At 46.1% G+C, this 24072-nt stretch overlaps 1 protein-coding gene across 1 annotated transcript in view; it reads right to left on the bottom strand.

The window, feature by feature from the left end:
- Positions 1-23219: 23219 nt before the first annotated feature.
- LMCD1 (LIM and cysteine rich domains 1) overlaps positions 23220-24072 on the bottom strand; it is a 72699-nt gene continuing 71846 nt past the window's right edge. The window contains exon 6 of the mRNA XM_075552328.1: positions 23220-23858. Coding sequence (XP_075408443.1) covers positions 23700-23858 — 159 coding nt within the window. The 3' untranslated portion in view covers positions 23220-23699. The remainder of the gene's footprint in view (positions 23859-24072) is intronic.

The following is a 24072-nucleotide window of genomic DNA, read 5'->3' as shown; positions in this document are numbered from 1 at the left end:
AAGGTGGGTCACAAGGCCACAAGGCTAGCCACCTTTCTGGAGTCCCGCTGGAGACTGGTCTGCAGCTGGGGAAGGTTCTTGGTGGTAGCTGCAGTCAGTCTGTCTGCAGGATGGGCGAGGTCCTGGTGACAGATATAGGGGCAGAGGAACTTTTGTCCCTGCGCAGCCCAGCTCACTTGTGGTTTTGGGAGCTTGTCCTGATGAAGAGTGACAGATGGGCCAGGGCCTGCCTTGTTTTATGCTGTGTGTGTGTGTAAAGCTGGTTGCTGACCCCACCCCTCACCCCCCACCCTGTCCTGCCACCCAGGGTATAGAGTTAGGAGCCATTGTGCAAAAAGCTGAAGCAGTGCAATGGGGTGACATGCAGGAGGGACACGTGGCGTTGCCACTCACATCTACTGGGCTCCAGGCCAGAGCTTAGACTAGAGGAGGCTCAAAGTGGGGCAGAGCCCTCCTACTCCTCTGACCTTCACCTCCCCTTCTCCATTTGCAAGCTCGACACCAGGAGATTAAGTTTGCTTCCAGAGAGACTGGAAGCCCCAGCAACCTCACAGCCAGCTCACCGCAGGCAGCCTGATTTGCACTGGAGGATGGTTTCTCTCCTGGTCTGTCCCTCCCTCCCTCTTCCTCCAGAGCACCTTGCCATCTCATCGGGATGTCCCAACTCCAGATTCTTGTGATAGAGCCAGCCCATGGCATTCTGCACGCGGTCAACAGACTTCATCCTATTTTTAGGCTGATCGGACAATTCAGAGTTGGTGCCATCTCTCTGGCTGGGTGATCTCAATTGAGCTTGTTTTCTTTCTTAAAAAAAAAGTAAAAAAATTCTTTGAACAAATGTTTAAAATCATTATTATCACAAGTATTATGCAAATATATCCTCACTGGAAAAGATGCAGAAATATGAAAAGACTATATAGAGTGAAAATTTAGGTTTTCTTTTATTCAGTTCTGGTGAGCTTGGGGCATTTTGTATGTCTATACATAGAAATTCAAATGCAAAGCCATTTTCGAGTGTGTAGTCAAGAATTTCACCTTGCCCCAAAGGAGGGCTGGTCCTTTAGGTTGGGCTCCTGAGAGGCAATTGTGGACTATCTGGGGACCTTGGTAGTAAGAATGTGACTTGGGGTAGAGCCTGGCCAGCGTTTGAATGGACGTAGGGCCCTTTGGAACTGACCTATGGGTTTCTGAGACTGTCGATCGTTACGTGCATAGAAAGCCTCCTCTCTGTCCCATGGAGCGGTTGGTGGTTTTGAACTGCTGATCCTGAGGTTAGCAGTCTAATGTGTCACCTACTAGAGTAGACCATGAAGGTTCCTTGGTAAAGTACAGGGTCAGCAAAAGCAAGGGAAATCCGCAATGAGACAGACCGACACAGTGACTACAACAGTGGGCTCCCATGTATCAGAGACCATGACGGTGACTCACGGCCAGGAGAGGCTTGATTCTGTTATGCATGCACTCACCATGAGCAAATGGCTGCTGGCTTGATGGCAGCTAGCAACAACAGGATCTCATCACAGAGTCTGCATTTTTAAAAAACATTTTATTAGGGGCTCATACAACTCTTATCACAATCCATACATATACATACATCAATCATATAAAGCACATCTGTACATTCTTTGCCCTCCTCATTTTCAAAGCATTTGCTCTCCACTTAAGCCCTTTGCATCAGGTCCTCTTTTTGCCCCTCCCTCCCTGCTTCCCCTTCCCTCATGAGCCCTTGATAATTTATAGATTATTATTTTGTCATATCTTGCCCTATCTGGCGTCTCCCTTCACCCCCTTCTCTGTTGTCCATCCCCCAGGGAGGAGGTTACATGTAGATCCTTGTAATCGGTTCCCCCTTTCCAACCCACTCACCCTCCACTCTCCCAATATCACCACTCACACCACTGGTCCTAAAAGTATCATCCACCCTGGAGTCCCTGCATATTTTCAGGCGGTTTCCCTGCTGGACAAGCCCTTTAGGAACTCCTTGTCTCCAGAGGGAAGGTAGATGAGATGCATTCCAATAAAAACAAAAGGAATGAACACTTATATACTTCAAAGCATGTCCCTATGGACCAAAATAGCTCGTTCTTCAATATGCTGTTGGATAAACGCTCATATTTATAAAAGAGCAAACTGAGACTCAAAGAGGAGTGCCCTGCCCAAGGGAAGCTGCTTATAAAGGGCAGAAGTGGTGGGGACCACCGTGCTGCCGTGCATGGGTATGGTCATTATCGCGTGCCTGGCATGAGCCAGCCCTGGAGGGAAAGTCACAGCTGTTAGGGACAGGAGAGAGAGGCAGGGAATTCTGGTTCATACCCTGAGCCCGCTGGCCTCCAGGGCCTGTCAAGGGTTTCCCTTGTTGCTGGACGCCCACCAGCTCTGTCCTGGCCAAGTCATGGGGGCACAGAAGCGGATTGTTTGGGATGTTTGGTATTAGGCCTTTTAAAAATGGAGGCTCAGTTTAAAAGCAAAACCTTAATTAGATTTCTCTGCAAACAAACATGTGACGACTTCTGGAGTGGATTTTTCATTTCTTCCAGGCATGATCCTCCTCCGATACATGTTTCTTCCAAGAGACAGCAGAAAATGAGTGAGCCTTTTATCTCTGCCGCACAAAGGAGGACCAATCTCCGCTGAAATCAGAGATGGTTTCAGCCAAGTCAACAGATGTCCTAGAATTCCTTTTATGGAGGAATTCTGAGTGTTTGCTTCAAAAATTGACCTGACTTCTGAGCTCTGAAGCAAGAAAATAAGGTCAGCCACGGAAATGGTCATGTATTTCTTCTCTGTGAACTTCAGTTTGGCTCTTGGTGGCACAAATGGTTTGGCCTCAGTTTCTAGCTACCAGAGTGCACTCAGCAGCGCTCTGGAGTAAAGGCCGCGTGACCTGCTTCCCTAAGGATTACAGCCAAGAGAAACCCACCCAGCAAGTTTCTCTGTAGCACACAGGATTGCTGTGAGAATCAATTTGGCCCCCATGGATCTGGTTGGTTTGTTAACTATCAGCAGATGATACACATGATAGACCTGCCTGCCCTGTGGAGACAGCCTCCTGGGCAGGCTGGGGCATGATGACCAATCTTTGCACGCACTCAGCGCTTGCCTCTGCACAGTGGCTCTCTGGAAGAGCCCTGGGAGTCCGGCTCTCTGTATGTCTTTGAAATCACAGGCAGGCCTACAGTCCCTATTGCAGTCTTAACGACCTCCTTTTAAAAGACTCCTTCTCAGAGGACCACAGGGCAGCTGGGATTTGGGGGATCACTTAGATCTTCTCTGATAAATCACTGCTTGGATGTAGCAATTTCAAGTCAGTTGTTCAGTCATTTTGGTACTTTCAGTTTACCTGGTACTTTTACCATCCTGGGCAAGTGGTCGGATGCTAACGGAAAGATCGGAAGTTCGCGTCAACCTTGTAGCACCTTGGGATAAAGGCCTTCTGCTCTACTTCTGAGAAATCATCCACCGGATGCTCTGTGGACCTTGTTCCTCCTCACCCATACTGGGCTGCTGGGAGTGGGGAATGATTTGACTGGCACTGGGTACGTCCTGGATAAGGTGCTAGGATCTGGGGATACAGCAGTGACCCAAACAGAGGTGGGGCCCGTCAGCAGGCTGGATGGAGTCCAGGGGATCTCTAGACCTAATCCGCACGGCGTTTTCACCAGCTCAGTCTTAGCTGATTCCTGCAACACATGAGGGGATTGAGCTTGCGGGTGGAGGCCAAGCAGCTTGCTGGTCATCCCAAGCTAGTTTGGTAACCAAGCCTCCAAGACCAGAGTTTTATTTTCTACATTGTCTGCCCTTGAAAACTAACCAACTCTTTGCATTTCTTCATGTTCCCGAGGCTCTGGGATAACAGGATTTATCTTGCAGAATCACGGGGATGACTGAATGAAATAATGTCCATGGATGTTGGGAGAGAGACACCTATCTGTAGAGAGGTTCTTGTTGACCGGTGCTTGTGACTAGGCCCCTGGCTCATGGCAACCCAAGCACAATGGTACAAATGCTTCAGGATTGGCCCTTTGGGAGACGCGCAGGGTTTTCATTGGCTCACTTGGGGAAGTGGATTTGTGAGGTTCTGGGATGGGTTTCCTTGCTTCTTGCTTCTCTGTGTGGAAGGAATCCACACCACAGAAACACAATCACACGTCAACGCAAACATTTACGAGTGAAAAGAGCACTTTGCACATGACCTCCTCCCTGGGAGACGGATGGCAGAGAAGGCGGGGAAGGGAGACTCCGGATAGGGCAAGATATGACAAAATAATGATGTATAAATTATCAAGGGCACATGAGGGAGGGGGGAGAGGGGAGGGAGGGGGAAAAAAAGAGGACCTGATGCAAAGGGCTTAAGTGGAGAGCAAATGCTTTGAAAATGAGGAGGGCAAAGAATGTACAGATGTGCTTTATATGACTGATGTATGTATATGTATGGATTGTGATAAGAGTTGTATGAGCCCCTAATAAAATGTAAAAAAAACAAACCAGAAAAGAGCACTTTTGATCGTGCCTTCTCATGGACAGGAATGGGCATCTCTGGGATGCATGGAGGGCTGCCTGGAGAGCCCAAGGAGAGGCTAGGAAAGGAGGGGTGGTGGAACCACAGACGGAGAGCCCTCCCATCCCCCAAATGGCAGAGAGACAGGGGAGGGAGGCGGGGAGGTGGAACCCAAGAGAGATACCTGTGGCCATACTTTCACTTAGGAGCCCCTGCTCCCTGACAGGTGTCCTCCCACAACCACTTGGAGAGTGTGGTTGTGTGCATCGTGGATTCTTTAGTGGATGTGCTCAAGTGTGTGTGTGTGTGTGTGTGTGCATGTGCACAGGAATGCGCGCTCCCATGTGACATACAATGTTGCTGATTCTTAAGCTTTAAGTGGGCTTGCAAAAGGATGCATGTGATATAACAGGTATTTCCTGCATACATCACTTCCCAAAGCCTTCAAAAGTGTGTCTTATCACTAGGAAGGGCCATTTTATATATGGGCATTACTTGCTGATTGGTGGGCCTTTGGGGGACAATTCCTTTCCCATAGCTTACTGCCTATCAGACTCACAGACGTTTCTTCCTCATTTATCTCCCCTAAAATCTGTTCAGCACCATTGTAGCATAAAGTTCTTGTGGTAGTTACATAATATGTTGTCAATTTGAGACCGAAGAGTGAATGGGGCAGAGTTTAGCCTGTCAATCAGGTTGTAGCTTGATGACCTCATTTGGAGGTACTATGGAAATAAATATTTCGCTGTTGGCAGGACACATGCTCACTCCCTGCAAGATATTTCTGACAAGAAGTCACATGCAGCTACCTTGATGCCCCCACAAGCCTGGGAACTGGAGGAGCCATGGGGGTGACCCCTGGCAGCACTGAGATGCTTATAATGCCATTGGATCCACAAGACTTCCCATCCACTGGCATGGCTATTCCTGCATTCAGCATCATTGCATGTGTTTTGTGAGTCTGAAGAGGACTTTATGGATCGGTGTTGAGCATATGGGCTAATATGGATTTATGGACTTGATCTGGACTGGGCTGCGAAGTTTCCTTAATGTGCAACTACTCTTTACATAAAACTCTCTCTTATACACCTATGAGTGTCTATGAATAGGTTTCTTTAGTCTACCCAGACTAACACCATTCTGCACCAACAGACAGGTGGTAGGTAGCTTCACAGGAGGTAGGAATTGAACCCAAACCATCGAATGGAAAGGAAATTCTGGCACTGAATCAGTACTGCTTTGTCTATCAATATACAGACCGTACACATAATGTGTAAAAGGCACTTGAAACACTGCCAAGTACATAAGAAGAAATCGAACTCACTGTCATTGCGATGATGCTGACTGATTGCCACCCTATAGGACAGGGTAGAAATGCCCCTTTGAGTTTCCAAGACTATAACTCACTATAGGAGCAGAAAGCCCCATCTTTCTTTCATGGAGAGGCTGGTGGTTTCGAACTGCTGGAGGTGCAGTTAGCAGCCCAATGCATAACCACTACACCACCAGGGATCTAGTAAGAATGACCACCCTGCTGGCTAATACTTATGGAGTGGGTGCACTATTCAGATAGGTGGTATTACTATCTCTATCTCGATTGTACAATTGTGATAGAAGGAAGTAAGATCGCTTGGGAGAAGTTAGAGTTTATTGTGGTAAAACCAGTGTTCAAAACTGAATATACAGTTATTTGTTATCTCGATCTCCATCCTACATACCCTCATTTTATCTTCCCAAGGAAAGACAGCAATGGTTTTTGTCCTAGCGGAAGAAAGAATGAAGCCATTCCCCAGGCTGTGTATGAGAGTCACAGGTGTACAGGTGCAGGTCACCTCCTGAGGAAAGCTGGCACCTTTGTTTTCTTACCTGTTCAATGGGAATCATAACCTGTGAAGGTTGCCATGCAGATGAAATGAAAGCGGCATGTCCAAGCTCTGCAGGGCCGTCCACAGCAAGACTTGCTTCCTTATGTAGACCAGACTCAGACAGTCACGGCAGTTTGTGCTATCAGGGCACACGGATGCGTCTGATTCAGAGATAAATCCGTCTGCTAAGTCCATGGTCACAAAGTGGATATTTTATTGAGGGCAAAGGAGACCCAACACCAATCTTGGATGTTTCAAGTAAGCCATTTGAGCAAAGTGTCTGAGTTATTGATGACCCAGTGTTTCCACCTGGAGAGCTGACTTTAATCTCATTTTAAAAGACTCGCTTAGAAGCTGTTTTTTTTTGTTTCTGATTTTACCTTTAATAAACTGTTTTCTTACCTTTAAAGTAATGATTAATGTCATTGTATTGAGGTGCATAATTCCAAAGGATGAAAAGCCAGCAGAATATTGGAATTGCTTCTTTCTCAGGAAGCAAGAGAAATAGAAATCTCCTTACCGGTGTACCGATTTTTCACATGTGAAAGAGAAGAAAACTTCAGATAATAATTCGTTTTCATCAATTATTTTGATTTTTTCAAACAGTATTTTATGGTGTTTAAGGTGAAATGTCAGCAATTTCCACACCGCATTTTCTAGACAAATTAATTGTGTCATCATTGTTATCTGTTCCATGCTGACTGTTCTGTTTCTAGTGTTCTCATGACCCCACCCCCTGTCCTTCATATATTTGCTTTAGAGGAATTTCTGTCTCACACAGATAATTTTCCAAAGGGGTCGTTACTCACAGGTGATTGCTATTTTCTGAGCTTTCCTGTTACTTAGCTCTCAGGTGACCTGTTTAAAGTCTCAAGAGTATAGAGTATCTCAGAGCAATAGCCTTAGTGAGTTCTCCACTCTCCTGTGATCAAATAAGTCTGGATTTCTAAAGAAATTGAATGCTGGGTCTCATCTTTCTGCTTCGCTCAGGATCCACTGCTCAGGACCCTGATCTAGATGGCTGGTCGTGGTAGTGGGGCACCACTTAGCTTTTCTGACCTCCGGGTGGATGAGGTTTTATGGTTTGTGTCGACTATTAGTCCTGCAGACTGCTGTCTTCCCTGAGACTTTGGCTCTCCACCTTTTCTGTTGTTATTTTAACAATGTTTGATTGTGAATTAGGTGAAGGCTTACAGAGCAGATCATCCGTTTTACACCCAGCAATCCACACCCCCCAGGGACCCTCACTTATCCCACCTCTTGTTTCCATTACTTCTTTTACAACCCTCCTTGGGTAAGTGCCGCCCTTTTTTTGGTACATCATTGATTATTCTAAAACAGTTCCAAACCTGAAGGGGAGCAGGGGGAATTCATTTTGGGACACGATGAAGTCTCTATCGAACCTGTAAGCCTGGTCTCTGCCTCTCATTTTCACGAGCAGAGGTCCGTCGTTGTATCAGGACTGGTTATTATTTGTTAAGTTTAAAGTACTTGTTGAACAAGCGGGATAGAGACCAATGAGAGGTGTGAGGTTTTACAGGATGGCAGACAGAACTACTCAGAGGCTGGCCCGCCTGCACATCCCGATGGCGAAGACTGGCAGGTTCCTGAAATGCTTGGAACTTTGAAGGAAAGGACCAGTATGCAATGAGTTTCCCATGTCAGAGGGCAGGTTACAGCCATGGTGGTGGTGGGGGGGGACGCGGAGGGGGGAAGAGTTTTCCATGATTAAAACTCCTATAGAAATTTCACCTTAGTTCCGGGCTGGGACCAGCAGGCGGAGGGCCCAGTGCAGTTGGGCGGGAACAGAGGGCAGGCCTGTACTGGGCTGAGCTTGCTGAGACGCAGGCACTTTAGTCCTGTTCTGCAGGGGCTTTGGGTGGGTGGGCCACTGGGTAGCAGGGTAGCAAGAGAGGGGGAAAGATCATAGGATTCTCCCAGTGTCCACTCTCCTCTGAGGGGCGACCAGCAAAGGGTCTTTGCTAAGTGGTCTTTGGAGAACTTTCCTCACAAAACAAGCTCTTTGTTCAGGCCAGGAAGGTACCTGGAGGCAGAAGGCAGAAGAGAATGTGTGTGTGTGAAATCTCACTGGATCTCAGGACCTTCTGCCTGGGCAGCTCTGCCAGTCTCCTGGGCTGCTTTCTGTTGCAGAATCATGAACTATGGGATCTGGTCCTAATTCTGATACCAACTCACTAGATAACAGTCTCTTGATCAATAATCATTCCTCTCAGGGCCTCATTTTCCTCCCATATAAAACCCCTAGAGCATATTTTTTTCTTATGGATGGGATGTACTGACACCTGTCCTGGTGTGTCAGCCACTTGCCCGTGACCCAGGGCATGCTGCTGACCCTCTCTGAGTCCAGCTTTCTCATTTGTCAAAAGGGGCTTGGTGGTGTAAATGGTTAACCATCGCATTTATTTATTTTTTTCAAGTTTAAACATTTTAGAAGAACAGCAAAAGAGCACCGAGTTTGGCTACCTGTGACAGTCAGGTCTGAGTTGTGTGCATGGAGGTGGACCCCCTGGGGGCGAGGCCTTGGAAAGAGCCTGTCACTATGGGTCCGGCGACCCCGGCTCCATTCCTGAGGCCCTTGGGGTAACCAGACACATGGGGTGTTGGCGCCCAACTGCACTGAGACAGGCCAGAGCTGAAGTGCATTCCTCAAGTGCTGCTCTGCGTTGCTACTGCCTCCAGCACAGCTGGCGTGGGGCTCTTCACACCCAAAGTAGCCCTTCAGTGGGGTATGGAGATGTGTGATGACAGCCGCGCTATAGGTCCAACGGAGCAGCTTCTGCCAGGCACTGTGGCCCTCTTTGGCCACATTCTTGCAGTGCCTTGTGCACTATCTCAGTGCACTACAAACCTTTTTCTCTGTCATTCATGGCAATGATGAAAGGTGGCTTGTTGATTCCCCTTTCAGACGGAGTTCGATTCAATGGCACTTTCTCTGACTTTGCTGACCTATGAAACCCCAAACAGCCCTGCAGCTCCAGTCTGCCACTTTTGAGCACTACCACAGGCCTATTCATTCCTGGCAGGTTGCCCCCAAAGTATCAGGCTCTGTGAGCAGGTGACGCTTTGATGGTATCAATCACCAAAGTAGAAATCCCTGGTGATCTACTTCCCCCAAAGCAGCCACTGAAAACCACAAGGACACAGTTCTCTGATGCACATGAGTTGCCATGAGTTACAGTCGACTCAGTGCCGACTGGCTACGTCGGCATCAGTTAACCCCCCTGGCTCCTCGTGGGGTCTCTGAGACTCACAATTTGCAGGTTTTCTTAGTGACAATAACATTTGTTTACTTGAACTGCCCTGAGAGTTCAGCCATTACTCCTTTTCTCTTCTCGCTGATAGTGTATGATGATACAGTATATTGTTGCTGTTAAGTGCCATTGCATTGGTTCCAATTCTTAGCAGTCAGATGTACAAGAGAACAAAACCCCGCCTGGCACTGTGCCATCCTCCCAATCATGTTTGAGCCTATTGTTGCCATCTATCACGATGCCAATCCATGTCACTAAGGGTCTTCTTTTTTACCGACTCTCTGCTTTACCAAGCATGGTGTCCTTTTCCAGGGACTTGCACGTGAGACGAAGTCCAGCCATCCTTGCTTCTAAGGAGCGTTCGGGCTGTATTTCTAAGAGATGCATTTGCTCTTCCTGCTCTCTTTGCCAGCACCATCATTCAAGGGCATTGGTTCTTCTCCAATATTCTATGCTGAGCAAATACTCTGAGAAGCTGGACGACATGAAGAACAATGTGTCCGGATTGAAGTTAGGGTCATTAACAACCTACAATATAAGGATGACCTAACCTTTTTTGGATAAACCTCAAAAAAAATCAGAGTGGATTAAAAATCAATGCAAAGAAAGCAAAAATCATTACAACTGGACCAATAGACAACACTATTTTAGCAGGAGAAAATATTGAAGTCATGAATTTCATTTTAGTTGGACAGCACCCATGGTCAGCACCCATGGGTGCAGCAGTCAAGAAATCAAATGATGTATTGCAGTTGAGAAAATTTGCTGCAGCCTGATTGCATGTTTCATAAATTTACACAGAAGCGATTGGTAGAATTCAACAATTTTTTCATAACTAGCTTTGATGGTTGGTGCATCAATGTGAATAACAGTTGTATTGGCTGGATTTCCTTGTTTGTATATAGTTATTTATTATCCTTTCGTGGGCAGCATTGTACTTAAACCTAGACATTGAAATGTTTTTGATGATAAATTCAACACCATAGCCTGTTGAATTGGTTATTCCAGGCATAGTAAACCGCGTGATTGTCTGATTCAAAACGGCCAACAGCAGACTATTTCAGTTCACTCACACATAGGATATGAATTGTTATGCTTTTCATTTTTGTCTGAAATTGAAGAGACGTGCAGTTAAGATGCACTGATAATGATTGGTGATTGGAATGCAAAAGTTGGAAACAAAGGAGAAACAACGACAGGAAAATCTGGCCTTGGTGATAACAACAAAGCTGGTAATTTCATGATGGAATTTTGCAAAACAATTTCTGCATTGAAAATACCTTTCTCCAGTAACATAACCAGTGACTGTACATATGGACCTTGCCAGGAATAATTCACAGGAATAAAATTGACTACATCTGGGGAAGAGACAAGGGGGAAGCTCACTACCAGCAGTGCAAATGAGACCAGGGTCTGAATGTGGAACAGATCAATTGCTCACACATAAGTTCAGGTTCAAGGTTGAAGAAAATTAATAACCTTCAATACACACATGACACAACCTTGCTTGATAAAAGCAAGGAGAACTTGAAGCACAGGCTGATAAAAATCAAGGAATGTAGCCTTCAGTATGGAGTGGCCTTACAACTCAATATAAGGAAAACCAAAATCCTCACAACTGGACCAATAGGTAACAGTACGTAAAATGAAGAAGAGATAGCTCAAAGTTGTGAAGGATTTCATCTTGCTTGAATTTCCAATCAATACTAGTGCAAGCAGCAGTCAAGAAACCAAATGACACATTGCATTGGGATACTCTGCTGCACAAGACCTCTTTAAAGTGTTGAAATGTAAGAATGTCACTTTGAGGACTGGGATGAGCTTGACCCAAGCCAAGATATTTCCAATTGCCTCATATGCATGTGGACGTTTGACAATGAATAAGGTAGCATGCAGAATAATTGGCATATTCGAATCATGGTGCTGTCAAAGGATGTTTCAATTACCATGGGTTTGCAGAAGAATAACAAAGTCAGTCCTGGAAGAAATAGAGCCAGGGGGTTTCTTAGAAGCCAGGATAGTGAGGCTTTGTCTCATGTCCTTCAGACCTGTTATCAGGAGGGGATAAGTTTCCGGAGAAGGGCATCGTGCTTGGCAAGGTAGAAGGGCACTGAAAAAGACGAAGACTGTCAAGGAGATGCAATAATGGGCTCAAAATAACAATGGGGTCATACACAAAAATTATGAGGTACAAGACCAGGCAGGGGCTCATTCTGTTGTACATAGAGTCACTATCTGAAATTTGAAACTACTGGTATTTGAAGAAATTAAACGATGCATTGGATATATCTGCTGTACAAGACTTCTTTCTGTAAGGTATTAAAAAGCAAAGATGTTACTTTGAGGACTAGGGTGTGCCTAACCCCAGCGGTGATATGATATTTTCAATCACCTCTTATGCAGGTGAAAGTTGTACATTGAGTAAAAAAGACCAAAGAAAAATGGATGCATTTGCACTGGGGTGCTGGTGAATGTTGAAAGTACCATGGACTGTCAAAAGAACAAGCAAATCTGTCTAGAAAGAATTATCCTTAGAAGTAATAATGGCGAGACTTTGTCTCACATACTTTGGACATGTTTATCAGGATGGACCAGTTCCCGGAGAAGGACATCATGCTTAATAAAGCATAGGGGCAGCCCCAAAGAGGAAGCCCTCAACAAGATGGACTGACACAGTATCTGAAACAATGAGCTTAAACACAGGGACAATTTGAGGATGGCGCAGGACCAGGCAATGTTCCATTCTGTTGGACAGAGGGTTGCTGTGGTCAGGCCTAACCCTATGGCACCTCACAACAACACGTTGGAACCTACTGAATAGGACCCAACAAGAAAAACATCAATGAGCCTTTCCTGGCTCAAGGCATGGTGCTTTCAATCTTTTCATATGTAAGTGAAAGTTGTACAGTGAATCAGCAACATCAGAGAAGCATGGATGCATTTGCATTGTGGGGTTGTTGGAGACATGGAATGTATCATGGACTGTCAGAAGAACAGATAAATGTGTCTTGGAAGGGGTATACCCAGAGTGCTCCTTGGAAGCAAGGATGGCAAGGCTTTGCCCTGTATATTTAGAACATGTGGTCTGGAGAGATTCGTCTCTGGAAAGGGGCACTGTGCTTGGTGAAGTAGAGGGTCAGTGAAAGTAGGGAGACCCACAATGAGATGGATTGACACAGAACTGCAGCCATGGGCTCCCAGTATTGAGGAGGCTGTAGGGTGGGCAGTGTTTTATTTTACTTTACCTGTGTCACAATGCATCAGAATTGACTCAATGACACCTAACGACAATTATCATGATGATGAAAGTCAAGGGAATACAGAATTGTGTTTTGAGATTGCTTTTCCAATTGCCACAAAGCCTATCCGTTTGGGAGACAAACAGAACTGAGCAAATTCTGGTCAGTTCTCTGAGGCCTGAAGCTCTGATTGTGTTTCACGTGTCTGATCCGGACAGAAGAGACCATCCCAGGTTAGCAAAGGTATTTTTGAAAGCTAGTTCCCTGCTGACAAGAGCATTTTGGATGGAATAGTAGCCCAAGGACTGTTACCTGGATGACCTTGAAACCTTGTCTGGGAACCAGCAGTTTCGGGTTAAGATGGCTGGTTCATTAAAATTTATAAAATCAGGCCAACTGGTTGGTTGTTTACGAAAACCAACTCAAAGACTTCTCTACTTCTCCTCTTGTTCATCTCCATGTGGTTTGGACAGAGTTTGCGTGGTGGTTTATGCTTGCTTCATGTCTGAAGTAAGGCTGGCTCACACAAGACTTATGTGGCCTTCATAACCTTTGCCCAAACACCTAAGCCCAGCGCCTGCTAATGAACTTTTTTCCAGTTCCCCACATAGCACGCTTTTCTGCTTTGAACCATGCTGCCATGCTGCTGTGTCTTCCTTTCTCTCCCTTCTCAACGTCCTTCCTAAGGAGTTTTTGGAACCTGGTTCCTGGGGGCCTCCAGAGGGTCCATGGAGAAGCTTCAGGCATTGGCATAGAGTTGAGTCTGAATGGGTGGGGCTTTCGTATCCTGCTTCCTCTAATCTGTATCGTCCTACTTTTATTGATTGCCCATATCGGTTGTTCTTAGCTACCTGCCACTGGGTTGACTCCAGCACATGGCGTCTCCACATATAACCGACCAAACAGTTCCTTTTCCTGCATCAGCTTCATGACCGCTGGTATGTTTGAGTGCATTGTTGTGGATGTTCTAGCGATCTGTCTCGTGGAGAGCTTCCACGTTGCACTTTTCTAGGGACTAGCCTTTCTTCAGGATGTTTCCAATCATGAGGGCGCCAATGCCCAGGATCCTCGTCGCTAAGGAGCATGCTGGTGGCATTTCTGCAAAGACTGATTTGCACGTTCTTCTGGCAATCTACCAGAAGTAACCTACCAAGTAATCAGTCTACCACGTAATCTATATATTAGGCCACGTGACACTTCACTCAGATGAACAGTTCCACAGAGTTTTGAGTAATCCTGGGGAAATCCATTAGGTGCTGAAGGTAGAATGTGAACCAGATTGGGAAACAGGTGGGGTTTCCCTCAGAGCATCAGAGCGGTAGGCCCTGAGTGACCAGAGCTCTTTATAATTTATGAAACTTTCCCTTCGGCTATATGCACAGCAATCCCGAGAGGTGGGTATGATAGATGTTGGCCAAATAGACTAATGCAGTCAATGGTAGCCTTCAAAACAATACAATGACAACAATAATAGCACTCCCACTGGTTCCTTATCCCCCCCCTTTGATAGCCTCTGAGGGGCAATTTCCCATGCAATGACAGAGCTGGGGCTTCTGAGCAGCTTCATTCAGGAAGTGAAATCACCTGGCATGTTGTTCCTGCAGTTGGAAGAGGTCTTCATTTACAAGTAGATGCAGTTCGGTGGGGTCTGATTAGGGGAGGTCCATTTGTCTATGATGTCCATTGAAAGATATAGGTTCCAGTTATCTTGGCCCAGCCCCGGTCCCTGCTATACCCACAAGAGATTTAGGGCCTGTGGTGGTTACATAATCTGTTGTCAATTTGAGAGGATTAATAGTGAAGGGGTGGAGTTTAGCCTGTCAATCAGGTCAGAGCTTGATGACCTCATTTGGAGTCACAAAGGAGATAAATAGCTCATTCGAGGTGGGACACACACTCACTCCCTGAGAGACACTGCAACTGACAAGACACATCGAACTAGGCTAGTGCCCTGAGCTGGGGGAGCTGCGTGAGACCCCTGTCAGCACTGAGATGCTTCCACCATCACTGGATCCATAAGCCTTCCCATCCACTGGCCTGTGATCATACTGTATTCAGCATCATTGCATGTGCTTCGTGAGTCTGAAGAGGACTTTATAGATTGGCATTGGACATATGAGCTAATATTGGACTTATGGACTTGATGGAACTGGGCTGGGATGTTTTCTCAATATTCAATTGTTCTTGCATATAAATCTTTTATGAGTCTCTATGAATTTGGTTCTCTAGTCTATGTGGACTGATACAGGGCCTGCGGTGACTGAGTGAGTCTGAGGTCCTGCTTTCAGGTAGACTGAACTTAAGGACTGAATCTGCAGCACAAAGAGTGGTGGGTCCAGCAAGAAGGTTAATTCAGCCTCTTGAGTGTGTCCTTCTGGGGGAAATAAGGCTCTTTAGAAGGAATCTGAAGTGGCTTGGTGCTGTTGCATGCTTGTGCACCAGCAGGCCCAGGGCAGTGTTCCGTGTTGGCCGTCGTGGGTGAGAGAGCACAGACAAGGTCGGCACTGTGCTGCCCACACTGCTGGGGGAGAACCAGGGATGCGTGCAGCTTGATGGCACCATCTCTTTTCACCTGCTTGAAGGTTTTCTATCATCAGGGGTCCTCTGAGGGTCCTGCCAATGTACCCGGCATTCGTTGCTCTCAGGGATGGAATTCCCTTTTGGGGCTCTGGGATTCCATTTTGCCAGTTGTGTCTCCCAGAGCAGACACCCAGGCTGTGGCCTTTCAGAGTGCAATTTCAGGGGGCTGTTATCTTTGAACTGGGGGTCTCAGTTTAACATCCCCATTTTACATTGGTGCAACTTTGGTCCAGAGACCTTCAATGAGTTCTCTAAGATGACACACGGGAGTCAACAGGCCAAGGCAGTATCTCACCAGAGTCCAGGCCACTCATGACAATCTGACTGCCACACACATCTGGGTGAACTTGTGAGCCGGTGGGAGAGGCCAGTTGTGGAGTAGCCTATTGGCATGGAGGCTGACGGATACCTTGGGAAGAATCCAAGTTGGATTCTATGGGGAATCAGTCATATATAAGTAGTTAACCATCTCTGATTTGTAACTCTCCTCTGACAGGCTGGAAGCTCCTTTAGGAACCACGCCTGCTTTGTCCACTCTGACTTTTCCAACGATGAGCTCAGGCCTGGGGTGATTGTGGGTGTTGAGCAAGGGCACGGGAATGAGTGATTCAATGAACAAATGAGTGAGTTGCTATTATTAGAAAGACCAGCGCATCTGACAGAAACACAGCCTGGCCTGGAGCCACATCAGTATACAAGACGTCTCCCTTGTGAGGAGGTCATATTTAGACATTTGCTTGGGTCCCCCCCAAGGCATTCCTCAGCTTCCTCACAACTAGGCCACTTCCTAGCTGGTTTTTACCATCAGCTCACAAGTTCACCCAGGCAGGTTGGCAGTCATATTACCATGAGCACTGTGGACCCCAGAGAGAAACTGCCACGACTCTAACGCTGACCTGACCATGCCACCTTATATAAGGCATGACTTAACATCTTTGTACCTGAATTGTACCAATATAAAATGGATGTAAAATATGGAGACAGCATCTGCCTTATAGTTATTTCCTGCTAATGAAATGCATATATATATGCCTGTTAGAGAATTTAGAACAATCTGGCACACAGTACATGTTTAACAAGTATCAGTTCATTAATATTATTGTTTTAATTGCTCACTTGTGTGTAATCTCTTCTACTCTCATAAACATAAAGTCTGGATATACGTCTTAAAATCTGTCAGCACATAAAGTTACAAATGGTCAGACTTTGAGGACCCTCCAGGCAAGTCTGGAAGAATCAGCAAATGCTTCTTGGAGGAGGGACTGCTTGGGCCGAGCCTTGGAGGACAAGGGAGGAGGAGAAAGGCCTTTCAGGTGGAGCTCGGTTCCAAGATGTCACAGACACTTCCTCTGCAGAGGGGGACCACCCAGGCAGGGCTTCTAACACCCACATCTTCCCACTTGGCTGGGGGCTTCGCTTGGGGCATGCTCTGCCATCCAGCCTTGGCACTGGGCAGCCCCTTGTCTTGGCCAAAGGATGCCCTCTTGTCTGTCCCCATTTCCTCCTTATCAGTGGAGAACGAACGCCACAGAGCTCGCCTGTCAACCAGAGCCTGAAGCATTCCCTTGTAGGGCAAAGACTTGTGATCGCTTGCAGCAATATTTCATAATTTATATATTTTATTAAGAACTAGAACCTAGGCCAGCAGCTCACATAATCTAACAGGCTGGGATCATTAGTTGCTTGTGTCACTCTTCTATTTTAAACTTTTCTATATTTGAACCCATGGAAGGACATCCTTCACATTTATTAAGCTTTTCCCATAAAAATAGTTCAGTACATCTCCATCATCACTCATAGAAAAAAAAAACCAACTAAAAAAAATGGTCACACTAAAGCCCTCTAGACATTGCCCGGAGGGAATTCAACTTTATTTAGGCCTTTTCAAAACAGTGATTTTTATCTTGCCAGTAATTAAAAAATATATAGAGACAAATGAGATTTGTAGTGGCATCCTACGAGGGCTGGGATTTCACCCTGCCTGTCACTGCAGAGCCTTCCCAGGCTCTCAGAAGTCCCCATCCTCCAGATCTTGTGATGTCTCCATAGCGTGACCGCCATCCTGTGACACAGTGTTGTCTGGCGGAGTCCCTGGCTTGCTAATGTGTGACCCCCATCCTGTGACACAGTGTTGTCTGGCGGAGTCCCTGGCTTGCTTCCACGAGCTTCTCAGACGGTTCCCTCCCTGTGCATGAGTTCTGCGGTTTGATCCATTTGTCATGCCCCCTTCCCTCTTTACAGATGGAACAAGCCTTTCTTTGTCACAACGCTTGCTTTTTCTACCACTAACAGAACTCTTCATTGAAAAACGGAAATGAACCCCACCAAGTTCATTGTCATTGAGTCAATTCTAAGTCATGGTGGCCATATGTGTAATAGAGGAAAACAGCCCCATGGGGTTCAAAGGTCACAAAGTCTATGCAGGAGGAACTCCAGGTCTTCCGTGGATGGTACTCTTTGATGAGTTGGTTCACACGTCCAACATTTAGCTTAGTATTTGCGGTTGACTCCTAACATGGAGAGACCCCACACCTGGCAGGGCCAACCTGTGTTCCATGGGGCTTTACAGGTGGGGACCTTCCGAAAGCAAGTGGACAGGTCTTTCTTTTGGGGTGCCTGTAGCCAGACTCAGACCCCAACTTGTCAGCAGACAAGCATATTAACCGTTGTGCCTTTCGGGGAAACTCTTTTTCTAGGGGCACTGTTTCCTTTGAGTGTGGCGCTCTTTCCTCAGCTGCTGATCTTCCCTTCAGAGGTTGGCAGGCCATCATGTGATCGAGGACTGTTAATCAGTGTGCCTCATGCCTGTGGGCAAAGTAATTGGTTGAGGGATGGGCACATGACCCATGGTGGGTCTATCCCAGTTATCCCTGGAGAACTGGGGAAAGAGACACCCCCTTTTCATTGAGCTTTCTGGCTCTAAGGGGACCGTGTGCCCCAGCTGCAGCTGCTAAGTTTGCTACCATGTGGGGTGAAGCTGCCTCCGGGGGAAGACAGAAATCAAAGACGGAGATAAGGAAGCAGATTCTTTACCAGGTTTGCCCTCTGGAACTGAGTTGTTCCTGAAGCCAGCTTGTCTTCTGAGTGTTGGAGCCAGGTAGGTTCCGCTATCCTTTGTGAGGTCACAGGTTAGCATCGAACGTCACTCACTTGGGATGGATAGTTTGGTACTGTCTGCAAATCCAAACGCTCTTTATCTTTAAGCAGCAATCGTGTCGCAAACTCAGACCCGGACACTCGGTGTTTATCCGTGCAGTTTCTGTTACCCGAGAACAACGGAATCGGATCAGGTCATTTTTCTTTGAAGGTGTTTTTTCTGAATGGACACAATCATTCAGAATTTCATTCAAAACCTACTCATGACGGTAGACTTTTGTTTGTTTTGCTTTGCTTTTTACTCCTAAGGATGAAGGCCTTGGGTGGTCTGAGTGGCTTATGCTGCCTACTAACCTGAGAGGCCTGGTGATCTGTGTCTATAACGATCACAGTGGAGACAGCCGCATAGAGAAGCTCTCATCTCTAATGCAGTGTCGCCGTACTGGGAAAAAGTGATAATAAGACCATCTTCCAGGAGTCCGTAGGTCTGAACCTTCCCAAAAACAATTATAACAAAAGAGATTCAGAGCAATGATCGCTGTAGGCCTATGGCATTATGGGAGCACAGGTAAAGGGCTCCTAAAACACCTCAGGTAAGGCTAAAGAAGTCTTCCCAAAGACGGCCATGATGGGAATAGCAGCTGCCTTCTTGCTGACATGGAGGGATACAATCGTGAGAGATAGCTCTCTAGTCTGGCACAGAATCCCACTCAGAGACGGTAGCTCCAGAGAAGTGGCCGCAAAGAAGTTCTGGGAAATCCCAAGAGGATGGAACAGCCTGAGCGATGGCACTGCAAACCCAAACCTAAACCCACTGCCACGGAGTCAATCCTGACTCACAATGACACTCTATAGGGTTTCTAAAACTCTCCCTCTTCAGAGAAGTAGAAGCTTCATCTTGCTCCTGGGGGGCGGCTGGTGGGTTTGACTGGCTGGCCCTGTGGTTAGCAGTCAAATGCTGAACCCAGAATGCCTCCAGGGCGCCTATTCCCCACGAACCCACACTTCAAATGCTCTGAAGGCTTCTTCTCTCTCCTAAGACAGAGACCAAAGTTGTACTGTTCCAGGCATCCTGGACCAAACCTCGGAGTAGCTGGCCTGCCTGCCTCTCACATCTCCCCCACTCCCTGCCTCTCCCCATCACACTGTATGCTCCTGTGACCCAAAACTTCATTCAGTCGTGTCCCTGGCTTGCATTCCCCCCGGACTCTCCAACACCAGCAAAGAGTAGCTGAGTAACATCGTGCTGCTCTGGTCACAGGACCTCTGTGCATGTTTTGTACATTCTTTCCCTCTCTATTTAGTGTGCTTGCTCTTCAGATCGCAACTTGAGCCGCTTTCCCAGGGACACTTGCTAGGGTGTCCCAACTGAGCCAGTCTTTCATGTTGCATAGTGGTGTGTGATTCTCTGCTTTTGATGTTTTGATGAACCACTAGTAGAGATACACAGGATGTAAAGGGACAGAATAATCACTAACTCTCCCAGGCCACATGTGGATAAGTCATCACTTCCAGCCTTAGACACCCATAGCTATACTATTCTCTTTAAAAAAAAATTATTGGGGACGCATACAACTCTTATCACAATCCATACATACATCCCATTGTGTCAAGCACATTTGTACATTTGTTGCCATCATCATTTTCAAATCATTTGCTTTCTACTTGAGCCCTGGATGTCAGCTCATTTTTTCCTCCTTCCTCTTCCTCATGAACCCTTGATAATTTATAAATTATTATTATTTTGTCATCTTACACTGTCCAAAGTCTCCCTTCACACACTTTTATGTTGTCCATCCCCCAGGGAGGCAATTATATGTAGAATCTTTTAATTGGTTACCCCTTTCTACCCCACCTTCCCTCCACCCTCCTGGTATCACCACTCTCACCACTCGTCCTGAAGGGATCATCTGTCCTGGATTCCCTGTGTTTCCAGTTCCTATCTGTACCAGGGTACATCCTCTGGTCAAGTCAGATTTGTAAGGTAGAATTGGGATCATGATAGTCAGGGTGGGGTGGGGACAGGAAGCAATTAAGAACTAGAGGAAAGTTGTATATTTCATCGGTGCTATACTGCACTCTGACTGGCTCATCTCCTCCCTGTGACGGCTCTGTAAGGGGATGTCCAGTTGCCTACAGATGGGCTTTGGGTCCCTACTCCACACTTCCCCTCATTCACAATATGACTTTTTTGTTCTTTTATGCCTGCTATCTGATCCCTTCAACACCTCGTGGTCACACAGGCTGGTGTGCTTCTTCCATGTGGGCTTTGTTGCTTCTGAGCTAGATGGCTGCTTGGCAACACTTCTACGGAGGGCACCTTGATAAGCATGCACTGGTGATTGGAAAAGAGAAAACAGTTGCTTGTTTCAGGGTGTGTGTGCTTGAATGTGTTGTTTTCATTCGTTTAGTTGGTGGTTGATTATTATTATTTGGGGGCAGGGCTGTGGTGTTTGTGTTCTTGGTTTTTTGTTAGTTCTTTCTTGCTCCAACTGTCTCCACACAACCCATCACCCTTACACTTATAACAGCTACAGCTACTGGGCAAGGGTCACCATCGTCTCCATTGCCACCTGTTGAACAAATGGAAGCAAATACAAAACCAAAACACTGCCTCGGAGACAACAAACAATCTCAGTTTACACAAAGAAGGAAGATAGACTAGTACACACCAGTAACCAATCTACAGAGCCAAAAGACCTCTGTGCAGTATGTGTGTGTGTGTGGGGGGGCTGGAACTACTGTTAGACAACAAAATCAAAGACATCTAAATTGACGAAGAAGCACTTGCAGGTCATATGATTTTTATTCATTAAATCCCCAAAGATTCAAAAGAAAATGGTTGGAACTAATGAAAATATTCTGTACTTGGCAGGGTCCCATATTAACATACAACAATCAAGGGGAATCCTGTATACAAACAAAGGCCTGAAAAGAAAACTAAATTTTCAGAATAAACTTATCCAGATAAATGAAAGACATACACAAAAAAGTACAAAACATTACTACAAGAAGTCAAACAAACAAACAAACTCATTGCCACAGAGTTGATGCCATCTCATAGCGACCTTATGGGGCTGGGTAGAGCTGCCCCTGTGAGTTTTTGAGACTGTTGCTCTTTATAGGAGTAGAGAGCTCTGTCTCTCTCCCTTGGAGAAGCTGGTGGTTTTAAATTGCTGACCTTGCAGTTAGCAGTCCCATGTATCACCAAAAGAAAGCCATGTTCATGGATAGAAAGACCTAACATTGTGAAAATGTCAGTATTACCCAAAAGTAGTCTATAAATAAAATGCCATTCCTATCCAGACCCCTAGATTATTTAAAGATATGGAGCCTGGTGTGGAAAGGAAAGAGACACAGTTGATAAGCAAAGCACGACTAAAGAAGAAGTAGGAGGCCTCTTGCTTCCAACCTCAAAGCCTCCTACACAGCCATGGTAGTCCAAACTGCCGGATGTCGATACAGTGAAAAATCTATGGATCAGTGGAACAGAATAGAGAACCCAGAAATAAGCTCATCCACCTACAGGCAACTGATTTTTCAACAAAAGGTTTCAGCAAAATAGACGGGGAAGAAATAGTCTTTTTAATAAATGAGGCTGGCAAAATTGATTTCCATTTGCAGAAGAATGAAACAATACCCAAAGCTCACTCCATCTATTAGAACTAACTCAAACTGGATAAAAGCCCTAAATATAAACCCTGCAGCTGTAAAGGTCATCAATGAAAAGTATAGGGGCACATTTATGGCTCTAGTCCCTGGCATAAGCATACTATTAAATATAATGAAAAATACAGAAGACAAAATAGACAACTGGGACCCCTTAAAAATGAGGCAACAGGGAGCCATAAAGGGTGGATGGGAAAGATGACACAGTTTTTCATCCATGACAATAGTTTTGGTAAAATTTTGTTTAAGTGATGGTGAGAGTAAAATTGGGTGGTAATTAAAGAAATTGGGCAACAGATGGGGAAAGAAGAAAGGAAAAAGGTCCTGGTGATTGTACTAAGAGCATCTAGGCGCTGTCTTTTTTGTCCTTAGATTCCCCAGGAGAGACAGATAAGTATTTTCTTAGAAATTGTGAAGAGAGTATATGTGGGCTGGAAAGCGATCAGAGAGACCATAAATGGAATCAAATCTGGCCCAAAGACCTGTTATGTTTGGCTCACTCACTCTTCAGTTGGAAACATTTAAAAATTGAGTCTTTTCCTAAGTATTCCATCATTACAAAGCTCTGCCCACACTGGTATCCGTGTATCACCAGACAGCACCCTCTCAGAACAACTGCCCCCTTGCTGCCAGGCTTGTGCGCTCCTGTGTGGCCATGAACACTGACCAGTCTCTTGCCTGGATGGGGCTCACTCAGACCTGCATGGGTGCTGAGGGCATCTGGGTCAGGCCCTGGCTAAAAACCAGTTCCCAGAAGACCATTATTTGGGGTTCCATGGAGCCAGGATATTAAAATGTTATTTATGTTTCCAGCAGAGATCTGGGGGTAGGCGCTTCTGCTCCAAGGACCTACACTCCCAGAAGTCTGAGGAGACACGGTTGAGAAAGAGGCTCCTTAGAATGTGCAGTATATTCTGCCAGCACCTGTATTCAGGGTCATGGAGTTAAGTGGGTCCTATAAAATCATGGCGCGGTACAAATAATCAGATAAGAATATAAGTGGAATTCATAAAACTTTTATTGATATGTTTTAGCATGCCCCCCAAAGTTTTTTTCAACATTCAAATTCCAATTGAAAAAGAGGCAACAAGTAAGGTTGGGATTGCAGCCTGCTGCTCTTGGAGAGGCTCCCTGGTTAGGAACAAGCATGCACACTCTACAACTATGCGATCTCATCACTCAGAACTGCATTCTGGGAAACGCCTCCTACAGGTCCCTTGTGGGATGCTATTTTGCGCCTTTAGTCGGTTGTAGCTAGGAAACATCGATAACGACAACAGCAAAAACAATTCCATCCTAAGACTTCTTGGTACATTTTTGGCTTTGAAACTAGTGACCCTCCAGGATCTATCACCACTCAGCTTACAATCTGTATTCACGTTGTTTCCTGACCCCCATGGCAGGACCTCGGGATGATGTCAGCGCACACTGGTTCTCTTTCTTGGTACCATCTGTGGATTCTGGCTGCGGTTGGGACCCTTCAGGAGCGGTTGGATTTGCTGCAAGTTGGACAGAGGAGTTGGCCCTTGGTGACGATGTAAGCCCGGCCACTCAGTGGTTGCTCACAGCCCTCACAGACAAAGTGCTTTCGGTGCCAGGCCAGGTCCTCCACGCGCTGGTAGTCCTCCGAGAATATTATCTGTGCGGGCGAGAAGAAATGAACAGCTCAAGTTTTGTCCTTAAGTAGAGACAGTGGGACAAAGACAAGTTGTAGGGGGGGTGATTCTTTCTACCCTATTCTTGTTTTGACTTTGAAATGCCTCCCAGGAGACACCAGGCATAATTCTGAAGCAGTACATAGAGCATTTGGGGGAGCTGGTGTTTCGTCTCTCACGTTGGGAGAAAAAGAACAT

The sequence above is a fragment of the Tenrec ecaudatus genome, chromosome 6 (genome assembly GCF_050624435.1).
Source record: "Tenrec ecaudatus isolate mTenEca1 chromosome 6, mTenEca1.hap1, whole genome shotgun sequence".
Lineage (NCBI taxonomy): Eukaryota > Metazoa > Chordata > Mammalia > Afrosoricida > Tenrecidae > Tenrec > Tenrec ecaudatus.
Note: the sequence above shows the minus strand (reverse complement) of the source record. Positions and strands in the feature narration are given on the sequence as shown.